This window comes from Eulemur rufifrons, chromosome 8 (assembly GCF_041146395.1).
Source record: "Eulemur rufifrons isolate Redbay chromosome 8, OSU_ERuf_1, whole genome shotgun sequence".
Lineage (NCBI taxonomy): Eukaryota > Metazoa > Chordata > Mammalia > Primates > Lemuridae > Eulemur > Eulemur rufifrons.
The window spans coordinates 115921760-115936661 of NC_090990.1; the positions used below are offsets into that span (position 1 = coordinate 115921760).

The window sequence follows — 14902 nt, forward strand, 5'->3', positions numbered from 1 at the left end:
TCTAGACTACAGGAATTCCATCTCTTGTTTATTGAAAATCCCACCATGGCCGGGCGCGGTGGCTCACGCCTGTAATCCTAGCACTCTGGGAGGCCGAGGCGGGTGGATCGCTCGAGGTCAGGAGTTCGAGACCAGCCTGAGCAAGAGCGAGACCCCGTCTCTACTAAAAATAGAAAGAAATTATATGGACAACTAAAATATATATATACAAAAAATTAGCCGGGCATGGTGGCGCATGCCTGTAGTCCCAGCTACTCGGGAGGCTGAGGCAGTAGGATCACTTAAGCCCAGGAGTTTGAGGTTGCTGTGAGCTAGACTGACGCCACGGCACTCACTCTAGCCCGGGCAACAGAGCGAGACTCTGTCTCAAAAAAAAAAAAAAAAAAAAAAAAAAAAAAAAAAAAAAAGAAAATCCCACCATTACTTTATCACAGTCCCCGACTCTAAACCCTGCCACTCTGCTCCCCATTCCCTGCCTAACCCTGTCCTCACACTCCTGCTCAGAAATGGTTAAAGCCTCCACTTCCCCTAAACTCGATCTGTCAGACAAGCCACTTCCTACAGCGGACTTAACTTTCTTTGTTGATGGCAGCTCGGTCACAGGTGAGGATGACAAACGCCGGGCAGCCTATGCCATTGTCTCTGCCTATCAGGTAATAGAAGCCTCCAGACTTCCGGAGGGCACCACCTCCCAAAAGGCAGAACTCATTGCTCTCACCCGAGCCTTACACCTAGCCCAAGGCAGGAATATAAATATTTACACGGACTCCAAATATATGTTTATGATGGCTCACTGCCATGCTGCCATATGGAGAGAACGGGGCTTTCTCTCCACCAAGGGCTCCCCTGTTATTAACGCCACCTTTATCTCCCTTATCTCCTCGAGGCCCTTCAGTTACCCACCCAAGTAGCTATCATACACTGCAAGGGACACCAGACGGACGGGTCCCCCATCACTAAGGGAAACAACTATGCTAATACTGTTGCCCGTAGTCTAACATCCCCAAAACATCCTAGTCCGGCTCCTCTTCTTTTCCTTTCCATCCCTTCCCTCCAGCCTCGCTACACTCCAGAGGAGCGTGACAGCCTTCTTACCCAAGGGGGAATCAACCACCACCGAAGGGTGGGTCCTTCTAAAGACGGCAAGCTGGCTCTCCCTAAGGCACAGGCCCTGGAACTCATTGGCCAAGTCCACTCTTCACCTCATATTGGCACTAAGGGCCTCTTCCACCTCTTACAGCCTCTATTTTCACACCCTGCCCTATATTCTCTCATCAAAACTATTTGCTTGAACTGTGACATCTGTGCCTCTGTTAACCCTCAAGGGAGCTTCAAACCCCCGTATCCACCCACCAGATGCACGGTCACCTCCCTGGACAAGACTGGCAGGTCGATTTCACCCATATGCCACCTCACAGGCATTTCAGATATCTTTTAACACGGGTAAATACCTTTACGGGATGGGTTGAAGCCTTTCCCACTGACGATGAAACTGCTGCTGTTGTTGCCTCCACTCTCATTACTGAAATTATCCCATGCTTCGGCCTTCCTTCCTCCATTCAGTCTGACAATGGCCCTGCTTTTGTTTCTAAGGTTATTCATCACATCTGTGAGGCTCTCAATGTCGAGTGAAAACTTCATGTTCCCTACAGGCCTCAGTCCTCAGAAAAGGTTGAAAGGGCAAACAAATTAATCAAAGACCATCTCACCAAACTCATTATTGAGACCTGCCAACCATGGCTTGACCTTTTACCCTTAGCTCTCACCCGGATCAGGGCAGCCCCCCGACATCCTACCTACCTTAGCCCTTTCGATCTCATGTACGGCCTGCCTTTTCTCATTAATCACCATCTTCCAGCCCAGCCCCCACCTTTGGCCTCCTATCTCCCATATCTCTCCCTCGCCAGGCAACTTCTCTGGGCCCACGCGGACAGATAATCTACCTCAGCCTCCAGAGACCAACTCAGATATCTCTCACACAGATATCCTCGACCCTTGAGACCAGCATTAAAAAATTAAAGTCACAGGCAAAGTATACTGAAAAATACATGACTATTACCTTCAGCGACTATTCACATCAGCCGTGAATACGTTCTGGCCCACCAGACACAGGTTCAAATATCTATCAATATTCTGGAAGCAGAACAAACTCTAGCAGGACAACTTTCCTCCTGCTCTAAGCATCCCCCTCTTACCTCCTGGCTAAATATTATTCAACATACCCTCACCTTCCTAAACTCCTCTGAAATAATCTCTAATGTCTCCCACTGTTTCCTCTGTGCCTCCCTTCAGCGACCCCCTACTGGCCGCTGTTCCCTTAAACTTTTCTAACCCCTAAAAGACTCCCTCATCGGATCCCTCATGCTCCACTCCTCTCACTCGAGTTCCCCTATGGGAACCTGAGCCCACAGGCCAACCTTACGCAGATCACATGTGCTATCTCACCTCCCTCACTGACCCCAACCTACAACTTCATGGACGCTGTCTCACTAACCATACTGTGACCACAACCACCTCTTCTGCTCCGGGACAGTTCTTCTGGTACAATGGAACACTTACCTGCTGCGTCAATACATCCACCCTGGGTCCTTGTTTCCCTGTCATGGTCGTCCCTCAATTAACTCTATACACCTCAGGACTTACAGGAGGTGCCCTGGCCCACAGTGTCATTTCTGCCCAAGACTTTGCAGGTTGCCTACAGCTATCCCTGGAAACCACCTCCACGTCACTAACTTCCCTGCAGAGACAACTGACTTCTCTGGCTCAGTTTCTCCAACGCTGCCTGCAGGAATTATCCAGAGTAGCAGTAAACCAGATGCTTCTTCACCCCTACTCTCCCCTTCCAGTCACCCCTCCACCAGCTGACTCCGGCCCATAGCCCCCACTACGCCCCTCAAAAGCAGGAAGTAGCCAGAAAGACCGCGGTGCCCTATTATCATTAAAAGGCCAGAATATAAGGCTGGTGGCAGGCACCCCTCCCTTCCCTAATGAAAAAGAAGCCCCTCCTATTCCTGAATACCCACCCTAAAGCTGAAACAAAGAAACTCCTCACTCCTCAACATCTCCTGGCCAAAGAAGCTCCCATCTCCCATCCCTAAAAAACGTATATAAACCCACTCAGACTTCTGAGCGGGGCGGCTTCTCTAGTCCCACTCGTGGGACTGTGAAGCTCACCCAGGTCCCTCTCTCGGGGACCCGTTACCCCCACCCGGGAGTGCTCCAATAAAGCCTCTTTACTTATCCCTTTCAACTATGCTCATCTTTCTTTCTCTGGCTCCGGCTACTTCAAAAAAACCTTACATTTGGTGCCGGAACCGGGGAGGGTACTTTAACTTTCAGCTGCGCCACCCCGCCCCTGGACTCCGGTCTTAAAACCTTACAATGAGTCCACTTCTGCATTTTCCTCCTCTCAAGTTAAATTATTTTGGATTGTCTGCATGTGCAAGATTGGGCATGCAAAGCAATCACCACTGTCTTTCTACACTTTTTGCTTTTGTAGCCTCAATAATCAGAACATTTCAGATAACTGAATTCTCAGGAATTAAAATTCTGAGAGCTGAATCACCTAAATAATTGCCTTAAATTGACTCTTCACTTGCAGACGGTACTTGAAGACACAACTTGGGGCCGATATTCAAAACTTGAATGAGGTTTTTGTCAGAGCTAAGGACAAGATGATGAACATTACATAAATGCTAGCCCTTCCAAAGCAGTGTGTTTGCTCCCTCAAAACACCTGCTCGGCAAAATCTCCCGCATTCAACGGCCAGCCTCAGAGTCGGGTCATTTATGTGCCCAGATACCCAGGCTCTGCCTCAGGCAGAATTCTCTGCTCAGGCCTTTGTGTTCCCACAGCACTGTGCCTCGTGTCTTTGTACTGATCTTTGTACCCTGAACTTCCGGAATGCCTGGTGTAGAGTGAATGCTCGGTATGGTAAGCCCTGCGCCACTGTGGCAGTGACAACTAATCTCACAAGCGGTCCCCCAGGCTCACAGCTTGTTACCCTGCTAGTCCTGGCCCTGAATTGGCGTCCGGTGTTATAAGGCAGCCTCGTCCTCCTCCTTACTCTGTCCCAAATTTACAGAATTGTTGTGAAATGATAACTTTGTTCTAAGTAGCCCTCAAAAGAGGGTCTACTGCTAGTATTATTCATTCATTCAGCAACATTTATTGCTATACGCTAAGCACTTTTCTAGGTGGAGGGGATACAACATAAACACGGCAGACGAATCACCTGCCCTCAAGATGCTTACAGTTCTGTGAAACATACACTTAATAAAATTAACATGTAATTACAGAATATTAAAAGTGCTATACAGGAAATAATAGCACATGCTGCATAACTCTGAAGCCAGACTACCTGGGTTCAAATACTGGCTCTGTCACTTACTATTTTTTTTTTTTTTTTTTTTTTGAGACAGAGTCTTGCTCTGTTGCCCGGGCTAGAGTGAGTGCCATGGTGTCAGCCTAGCTCACAGCAACCTCAAACTCCTGGGCTCAAGTGATCCTTCTGCCTCAGCCTCCCGAGTAGCTGGGACTACAGGCATGTGCCACCATGCCCGGCTCATTTTTTCTATATATATTTTTAGTTGTCCATATAATTTCTTTCTATTTTTAGTAGAGACGGGGTCTCGCTCTTGCTCAGGCTGGTCTCGAACTCCTGACCTTGAGCGATCCACCCGCCTCGGCCTCCCAGAGTGCTAGGATTACAGGCGTGAGCCACCGTGCCCGGCCTCTGTCACTTCCTATTAATAGCTGTGTGAACTTGGGAAAGTTACAGAACCTCTCTGTGCCTCAGTGCCCTCCTCTGTAAAATGGGGATAATAATACCTGCCTCACAGGGTTTTTATGACGTTTAAATGAGTTAATACATGTAGAGTACTTAAAATAGGGCCTGGCTCATAGCAAGCGCATTACCTGGGTGTTAGCTGTCATGACTGCTAAGTCATGGGATATGACCAAAAGTAAATTATCATGGGAGGGTGGTGTCACTGAGGGAGAGATGGTGAGGAAAGAAAAGCCTAGAAAAAGCCCAGAAAAGCCAAATGATCCTCAAAAGTGAGACTCCCAGGTAGCTCAAGAAACGATTCTAAAATTTAAACTTTTTTTTTAACTTGTTACCTCCTCAGAGTGGGGATGGCCGGAACCAGCCAGACCAAACGGCCATGGGGCTGTCTTCTGACTCTAGGGTGACGTCCTGTAGCTGGTGTTGGCTCAGCTCTGCCCGTTCCCTTGGCTGGTTAACGATAAGGAGGCTGCTGACTGGGACTCGCAAATCAGCGTAGTCAAGATCACCTGGCTGTTTCTTGCCTGGCACCCCGGGAGTTAGTGCTGGTGACGGCTGCTGCTGTTGCTACGACGTTTCCCACGCTTTCAGCACGGGGGAGAAACCTGGCGGGGGTACCAGGACCTACACCAGGGGGCTTCTCCAGCTCCACTGTGCCTAGGAATCACCTGTGGGTCTTGTTAAAATACACGCTGATTCAGTGGGTCTGCGTGAGCCTGCAACTTTGCATTTCTAACAAGCTCCCAGGTGATGCCAATGCTGCTGGTTCAGGTCTGGGGACCACACTTTGAGTTGCAAGGGTCTAGAGATTAATTATTATGAATGAATTGGAAATAATGGGATTAAAAACCGCTGGGTCTAAAATTATAGCAACAGTATAATAAGCAGTAAACAGTAATATAATAATTCTTTACAGTTTGCAAAGACTTTTAGCAGAGGAGAAGTAGCTTAGAAAGGTGAGATTTGCCCGGGGAAAAGAACAGAAGATATTACGGCCCAGGTCCCCCAACTCCCACCTCCCTCCATTCTGCTACTGCCTCAAATCTGCCTTAAATGTCAAGTGCAGGGGTAACCCTGTACGCGTAACAGGGATAAAAGAAAACACAGGGTAGTTATGGAGGGGGAAAAAAACTATTTTTTAAATTATAAAAGCAATGTATACTTATTGCAAAAGAAATCAGAGAACAGAGATAAGTAGAAAGAAGAAAAATCATGGCCGGGTGCAGTGGCTCACGCCTGTAATCCTAGCACTCTGGGAGGCCGAGGCGGGTGGATCACTCAAGGTCAGGAGTTCGAGACCAGCCTGAGCAAGAGCGAGACCCCCGTCTCTACTAAAAATAGAAAGAAACTATATGGACAACTAAAATATATATATATAGAAAAAATGAGCCGGGCATGGTGGCGCATGCCTGTAGTCCCAGCTACTCGGGAGGCTGAGGCAGGAGGATCGCTTAAGCCCAGGAGTTTGAGGTTGCTGTGAGCTAGGCTGACGCCACGGCACTCACTCTAGCCAGGGCAACAAAGTAAGACTCTTTCTCCAAAAAAAAAAAAGAAAAATCATTGCTAATATTTTAGTGTATATCCTTCCAGTTTTTTCCCCCTGCATATACATTTTTGCAAAAGTGGGATCTTACTGTATGTATTGTTTTATGATCTGCTTTTTAATTTAACATTGTATTGTGGGCATGTCTCCACATCATTTAGAATAAACCTATAGCTTCATTTTTAATGACTGCATCATATTTCATTCTATGGATGTACCCTGACTCATTTAAACAATCTCATATTGATGGACATTTAGTTTTTTCCAGTTCTTTGATATTATAAACACTGCTTCAGGTAACATCATTTTACAAGTAAACTTTCATCCATAGTTGTTTATTTCCTTAGAATTAAAACCTAGGATTGCAGTTAATGGGTCAAATGGTACACACTGAAAATCCTGATGCCCCCGACTCTAGAACTGTGGCCTGGTTTGTGGGCCCGCAGCAGTGTTTGGGAGCGCTGGTGTCTCCAACCTGAGCCCACCCCACATATTTTTTCTAACTTTTGCTAACGTGATAAGTGAAAATTGGTATCTCATGGTTTTAATCCATTTGACTATTTATGAAATCCAAACTATTTTTATATGTTTCTTGGCCATTTGCACCTCCTCCATGACATCCATATTTTAACTTATGTTTGCAAAACTGAAACCACAGTTTTTTAAGCAAATTAACTGCCACGTGAGTTGTATTTAACTCAGGCTAGTTTTGAGCCTGGGGCCTCCTGAAGCATATGTAACTCACATGTCTCTTTACCTTTACCCTTATGAACTATTTTTCAAGTTGCATATAACTCACGCACAAAAAACAACTAAAAATAACAAATTTGTCATTAAATTAGAAAAGGATCATTTTGTTTTCCAAGTTTTTATTCTAATTTCATAATAAAACACCATGGCCCCAAGGGGAAAAAAATTTTTTTTTTCTAGTATGGCAGTCAATGTGTTAAAAAAGGGCAATTAACTGGGAAAATATTAAGAGCAAATGATGTTCAGTGTTGAGATCTTTATTATATCAAGTGCTCTGACAAATACACAAAAGAGCAGAATTGTGGTTAAGGACACAAACGTACAAGTCAGACGGGTAGAGGTTCAAATCCCAGCTCAGTCAGGGATGGGGACCCTGCAGCCTTCTGATTTCAAGACTGTTCTTTTTTAAGCACCAAAGGAGGCAAGAAAAGCTTCGTTTTTCTCTGCTGCACCCCTTTTAATAAAAGGATTTGTTCTGTAAAATTGGGATTCAGTCAAAAGGCTGCACGCACTTAAGGACCTTAAGGCCACAGATTCCCCACCCTCACGGGGCCTTGCCAAGTTGCTTAAATTCTCTGAGCCTCAGATTATTCATCATTAAAATGGAGACAACGTGCCAGGAAGGTGGGATGGAGTCAGGCTGTACGAGAAACACCTGGAACATAATGAACAATCACGAAATGGCTGTTTTTTAAGAAACTGAGGAGAGTAAGAGAGAGAGAGGGAGCACAAGAATGAGAGACAAAGAATTATTTTAGTCAATCAGGGAAATTTGAAACCTTCCATGTGGTTTTTCACCTGGTTTCTCCCGGACTCCACCCCAGGTGCCAGTTTCCTTTGCAGATTTGAATCTGTGTCTTTTCACTGGAATAAACCATAACTGTGACTATAACAAAAAAAAAAAAAAAGAAAGAAAAAGAAAAAGAAATGGCTGTGTTTATTAATAAGAAAATGCTGAAACCCTCCAAAAAAATTAATGGACAAAGGATAGGAACTAAAAAGTAGGAAATACAACCACTCAATATGCATATGGGAAAACGCTTATCTCCTTTCATCACAGAGGAAATTCTAATTAACACAAGATGCCAACCCCCGCTTAAATTAACAAAAACATTTTCGAGTGATAATTCCTGCTGCTGAGGAAGGTGCGGTCACAGCGAGCCGTCCACATTGTTGGTGGCTGTGTAATCGGTGCAGCTTCTGTGGAAAGCAATTCGGCCACACGTATCATCACACAAACACGTTGGTAACCTTTGGCCCATTCGTTTCCTCAGGAAGTAATTCGAAATGTGGAGAAAGCTTATGTGTGAAATAATGCTTCTGCCAGCATTGTTTATAATGATGGAAAAAGTACATTTATTATCTGCTTACATAGAGGGTAAGATCATAGTCAAAAATACGCAGTGGGTGGTTTCAGATCAGTAGCGTAATTGTTTTGTATTAAAAAGGGACATCGAACCAATCATTTAGGCCTCTAGTCCGTCCCTGACCTATTTTAATTCACAGTTGAACACATTTCTTTGAAAAAGCTTTTAGAGCTCTAGCCAGTGGGCAGATGAATAGATTTAAAAATGATCTTCCTAAATCTGTTCATCCTCTGGGGAAGCTTGGATTCATGTGAAACTAAGGGAAAGGGAAAAAAGGGAAAAGCATCTCTCATCTGTACACCAGATTTTCAAATCTGTTTAGAGGCGGCAAGAGGAAGCCAGGGTGGCAGCTGCCTTTCGTAAGCCGGGGCCTTAGAGGCACCGACCCCGCTGAGAGACATTGGCACTAAGCTCGGGCTCTTTTCTTCCTCCTGTCCTGCTGGCCTCCGTTTCCCCATTTGTGAGAGAGGCTTGGCGAGTTCAGGCGGGTCTGCGCTGCTTGCTGGGCCGCGCGTGCAGCCAGGGGGATGAGTCACATCCTCTGTCACACCCACAGCTATGTGTGCTTTGTGGTGCAGGAGGACCTGTGCGGCACCTTGGGAACGCAGGAACACGCAGAGACGACGGCACCCAGCCTGAGCTGTGCCTCCTGCTGCTGGCTCCTGCAATGGTGAGGCTCCGGCTGCTACATTCCCAGGGTGGGCAGGAGCCCGTCCCAGGATAATGCTCCCGTGAGAGTGGGCGGCACCTGACCGAAGGCACGGGCTGAGTTACAGAATCACGGATCTCGGGGCTCGGCACACAGCCCAGCCTCTCTCTCCCACCTTGCAAATCCTCTAGCAGGGGTTCTCACCTGCGAGAACATCAAAACCACCAGAGGAGGTTTAAAAATGATGCACATGCCTCCATCCCACCTACAGTATCAGTGTCGCCAAGGGTGGCCCGGGTGAGAATACAGCTTTTTAATCTCCCCAGGTGGTTCTGATAAGCATAAGCACCCCTGGTTAGGAATCACAGCACATGAACGGTGGTCCTACAGGCTTTGTTCGAACATTGCCTAGATGGGGGATCATTATCCACCATTGTACACCAGCTCCCACTGTCACTACTCTGTCCTTATGATGAGCAGAAGTCTTCCTTGTTGGGTCCCACCTATGTATGCCCCCCAGTCCCAGGAACAAGTCTCATCCCTCTTCTCAGGGCTGACTTCTCATTCCTAAGCATGAAATCTTCTAGAGCTAACAAGCTGTACATCCTGTAAAATCCTAGAGAGAAATCCTTAATGTTTTCAGAACGCTCATTAGATCAACTGTTAGCCCATGTGGATTCAGAATCATTTATTAGAAACTTGTATTAGGTAAGAGAGGTGCCACTTCCAAGCTCACTGTGGACTTGGGCCAAAGCTTGGCTAATTTACCTTCCGAAGGTCAAGAGTCAAGGAGGGAGGAGCTGTTGAGCAACCACTAATAAATGTGCATAATGGACTCTAATAGAAGCAGATGACAAGGTCTGAAAGACCAAAGCTTCCTGTTAGAAAGCATTCCGTCACAGGATGGGCACTTAGCATTCTGTTGAGTTTCTGCCCCTAAAAAAAGAAACAGCATGGAGTTTGTGCTAAAAATTACCTTGTGTCATTTGTTGTGGATCATTACTTTAAACCACCATGTCAGTCATCAGCTTTGAGCTGTCCTTTAAATACAAGGGCCACTAATGAAGCTTACTCACTGAGACATCCCAGGCCTACTATTTTTATTTATTGAATGAATTAAAGTTTAATTTGGGAGTCTTAAAAAGTTTTATGAAGTATAATAAAAATATTTTCACATTTGTAAAATATCTTGATTAGCATCAAGATACTAAATATTTCTCTTCCAAACTCCTAGTCTAGACCCTACAGAACTACATAAGTAGCAACACAGGGACCAATGTTCCAGACTAAATGTACTTTTTATGATGGAGAAGCTGCAAAGAAAAGCACAACCCAGTGGACGATCAGGTCTAGCAGTGAATCCACTGCTGGGGAGCGATGAGGAGATAGATTTAATACATGACTTATGAACTGAAATCTTGAGGAATTTTAATTTAAGAGAGGACTATACTTTTTCCTCTATTAGAAGATTAAATCTCTCTCTGATGGGATGTGTTCTTTATGAAGCTTGCTGATGTACATACTATTCTCAGGATATTTGTAAATCGTTAATATATGTGGATAAATAATACACACGTAAAAGGTAAAATGCTTATCCCTTTACGTTATTTCTGATGCAAAATTTTGGATTTAAGAATACACTTTAGCTACTTTGCCTTGTTGAAAACCTGTCTTTCGCCAGTAGAATTACGTCTGGCCAGAAGATTTTAGTGCGCAAAGGAGTTTAAAAACAGAAAAAGTCATGTGTTGGACGGCACCCACTTGAGTGAGATCCAAGTTTCCCACTTTGGAGAGCAGATGTTCAAATGCCCCAGAGGAGGAGGGTGGAGACAGAAAATGAGGTGTGAGAAGATATGTGACTCAGAGGGAGAGCATGTTTTTCCAAGAGGAGGGAAAAGACCTGGCTTCTCAGCTCCAACCCCAGGACCCCCCGCAGCAGGCCCAGGCACAGCTGGAGGAGCACAGAGCACGCATTGGCCGCATTTGCCCCGAGAGGCCACAGGCTCATACCCCAGCCCTGGGCGATCAGCCTTCCTGGTGCAAGGATATGTTGGGCACGGTGCCCTACACTAAGAATGAGCAACTTTCCCTGGGGGCTGTTACTGTTTCCCCGGGGCTGAGCAAGAGCTTTCTTAAGAACTGTTATTAATTAGAGTTCCTTTGGAGGAGTTAGAATTTCTGCGGAGGAGGGAGGCCGAAGCTGCAGGCGGGTCACAGGAAGGCTTCTGAGAAATGTCAATTGCAGTTGCTGCTCTCCCGTGCCCCCTGGTGGCCGTAGACAAAGACAGCTAAAATGAACTGCGCGTGCTCTGGGAGCCTTTAGCCCCCACAGACAATGTATTTCATATGTGGATGCACCCTTATTCCAACAATCAGACAAAACTGGGCAGACACCGGACAAAGCCCACTTCGCATACATTTACATTCAGCTAGTATTTATAGAGCCAAAGCTACGTGACCCAGTACTGAGGTATAGCATAGTTTCCTCCCTTGATAAGAACTGATTTTGAGACATAAGTATAAAGAAAACTCCAAAGTTTATAATTCCATACTTCAAATTCCTGTTTTGTGTATGATGATTAGATAGTATCGTCTGCAGAACGAAACATGTATTTTTCATGTCTTGTGTGCATATTTGTATCAGGCTGAACTGTGCCGGGTGCAGTTTCTCACGGGGAAGCTGGGAACAAGCCAGGCAGTGGGGGCCTCTGTGCTGAGGGCGGCAACTGCTCCTACCCAGCTCCAGGCTCCGACACAAGAAAGTTAACAATTCAGTTTTACTAATACTTGCCTTGTCTCAAGTAGAAGTGCACTAAAAATTTATGGGATCTTAATGCACCTTTTTTAGGAAGCAAAAAATGGAGAAAAAAGGCCACAGAAGGATCAACCTTGGAGGGTTTTCAATTGTCATTCAAGAAAAGGCACTGCGCTCAGATTCAGCTCTCAGTAAGTTGAGGGGCCTGGGGCTGTGGGTGCTCAGTCCTCAGGGTCCCTCTCCGTGAGGTCTGCTCACGGTGGGTACCAGCTTGCCACAGGCCACTCCAAGAGCACTGCCTTTAGAGTGTTGCATGTTGTATTTTTTTTTTTTTTTGGCACAATGTAAAGAATTAATAATTGAATAGATTTGAATAAGAAATGGTCAAGTAGGGTGAAATGCCAACACCTGTTTCTAGGTGGACTCGCAGGACTCCATGGACTCAGCCACAGGGGTCCTACAGTCTGTCTGTCCCTGTTCTTCCCACATGACCCCTAGCTGCAGTTGGTAAGGCTATCGGCCACGGGAGAGTTGCTGCTGACTTGATCGTACGCATTTCATAGAAGCAAAGAAAGTGAGAGTTGGAGGAGCCCCAGAGAGTAGCAGTGAGTGGCATTCGATGATTTTTTAGTCTTAAGATCTTTTCTCCTTGGCCGGGCGCGGTGGCTCACGCCTGTAATCCCAGCACTCTGGGAGGCCGAGGTGGGCGGATCATTTGAGCTCAGGAGTTCGAGACCAGCCTGAGCAAGAGCGAGACCCCATCTCTAAAAATAGAAAGAAATTATATGGACAGCTAAAAATATATATAGAAAAAATTAGCCAGGCATGGTGGCACATGCCTGTAGTCCCAGCTACTCGGGAGGCTGAGACAGGAGGATTGCTTGAACCTAGGAGTTTGAGGTTGCTGTGAGCTAGGCTGACGCCACAGCACTCTAGCCTGGGCAACAGAGAGAGACTCTGTCTCAAAAAAAAAAAAAAAAAAAATCTTTTCTCCAAAGACAGTTTAAGCAGAGAAACTGCCCTGGGCGAGGAAGAGGTGTGGCCGGGGGCCTGCCTGCTCAGGCAGCTCCTGGGCATGTAGAGATCACCACCGAGCCTAATCTACCCAGCTCGGGCATGAGGGGACTGGGGCCAGAGCTCACGTTCATCCTGCCAGCTGCCCTGAACCCTGCCCCAGCTCAGCATTCTGTTTTGTCACATGCAGTTCTGTGCTGGCCTCTCTGCAGATGAAACATTTCCAACTAATAATAAAAGGTTTCACTTTCACACTTACTACACCAGAGGCTATAACAAAGTAGGTATTTGCAAAATGTGGTCAGAGAGCCCCTGGGGTTCCCTGAAACCCTTTCATGGGGCCACGAGCTCCTCCCTTTACCAGCTGTATATCTGTGCAAGGATAATATTGCCGTGATTGATGGAGATGCAGCTGTGGAATCCAGCCGACTTCTATTAAGCCAGATAGTCAAGATACTTGCCCAAACAGGAAACAATGCCACTCCTCTAATATTTTTTATTTTGGAAAATATGTTATTTTGTTAACATGAAATAGATTTATTATTAAATGACATAAAATATTTTTTTAATGTCTCAATTTAAAATTCTAAGAACAGCCTCTGAGCTGCCCATTCAGTCTTGGGAAAATATGAATGATTCTGCACAAGCAAAAATGACTTGCAATTTATACATCAATCCCTCTCTACTAATCCATCTGCAGCTGACGGAATGTTACACGATAGCTCTTCTCTAATGTAGGGGGAGATTTTCACCTTAGTATAAAAGATGGTATATATTATGACATATGGTAGATAAAAACCACATAAAAGCTCTTCAGGGTCCTCAATTTGAAGTGTTGAAAAGGGTTCTGAAATATTAACATGGACAATGTGTATCATTTAACTATCACAACATCTCTGTAAGGTAGGAATTAATATCTTTATTTTATAGATAAGGAAATGGAGGCTCAGAGAAATTAAGTGGCTTGCCAGGGCCAAAGAGCTACCTATGGCTGTGTAATGATGTATCCCAGAACTTAATGGCTCCAAACAACCAACATTTATTATCTCACAGTTTCTGTGGCTCAGGAAATTGGGAGCACCTTAGCTGGGTGGGTCAGGCTCAGGGTCTCTGGCGAGGCGCACTCAAATGTTGGCCAGGGCTGCAGTCATCTGAAAGCTTGACTGGGGCTGGACAATCTGCTTCTAGGATGGCTCACTCACATGACCAGTGGCAGATCTCAGCTCCTGGCCACGTGGGCCTCTCCAGTAGGCTGCCTGAGTGTCATTATGACATGGCAGCCAGTTTCCCCCAGACCAAGCGAACCAAGAGATAGAGGAATATGTAGATGGAAACTTCAGTGTCTTTTGTAGCCTAGGTTTAGAAGTTATACGCCATCACTACCACTGTACTCTACTTGTTAGAATTGAGTCACTAAATCCAGCCCCCATGGAAGGAGAGAGAAATTAGGTTCCACCTTTTAAAGACAGTGTTGAGGAATTTGTGGACATATTTTCAACTATCACAGCTAAAAAGTGGCAGAGCCAGGCTTCAGACTCATTCCATTTGTGATTCACACTTTGAAAGATAACGTTAACAATGAATGTGATCATGAGTGCAGCAAGGCAGGAAGCATTGGAAGAGCTCTGTCCCCTGGCTGCATGTCTCCTGCAGCTGGGATGTTGCTTGGCCACCCAGGTCTAACACGCTCACCTCTGGCCCCAGGCTCCTGCGCTCTGGCCTTGTCTGGAGTGCCCCACTGCCCATAGTCCGCTGGACACATTCCAGACCTACACCAGACACACGTGCGCTCTGCTACTAGCTTCGCTGAGGCTAAGAGAGCAAAGTCATGATGCAGGTTCCTATACAGGCATATGAATGTCACATAGAGGAAAACCATCTTTCCATTGCCTGGTTGACAAAACAAAAGCTCTTGACTACAGCAGGGCCTGAGAGAAAGACTGTGGATGTATCAGGGCAAATCTAGAAAAACAAGTACAAAATGCATGATTATCTGATAGTTCGGTGGGCCAATTCTCATAGATCATTCACTCCGCAG

General features: G+C 45.8%; 1 protein-coding gene across 1 annotated transcript in view; it reads left to right on the forward strand.

Annotated features, from left to right (window-relative positions):
* Positions 1-14902, forward strand: part of AKNAD1 (AKNA domain containing 1) — a 38705-nt gene that overhangs the window by 17949 nt on the left and 5854 nt on the right. The window contains exons 12-16 of the mRNA XM_069479250.1: positions 505-653; positions 1058-1189; positions 5130-5189; positions 9025-9116; positions 11944-12041. Of these exons, the coding sequence (XP_069335351.1) occupies positions 505-653; positions 1058-1189; positions 5130-5189; positions 9025-9116; positions 11944-12041 (531 nt within the window). The remainder of the gene's footprint in view (positions 1-504; positions 654-1057; positions 1190-5129; positions 5190-9024; positions 9117-11943; positions 12042-14902) is intronic.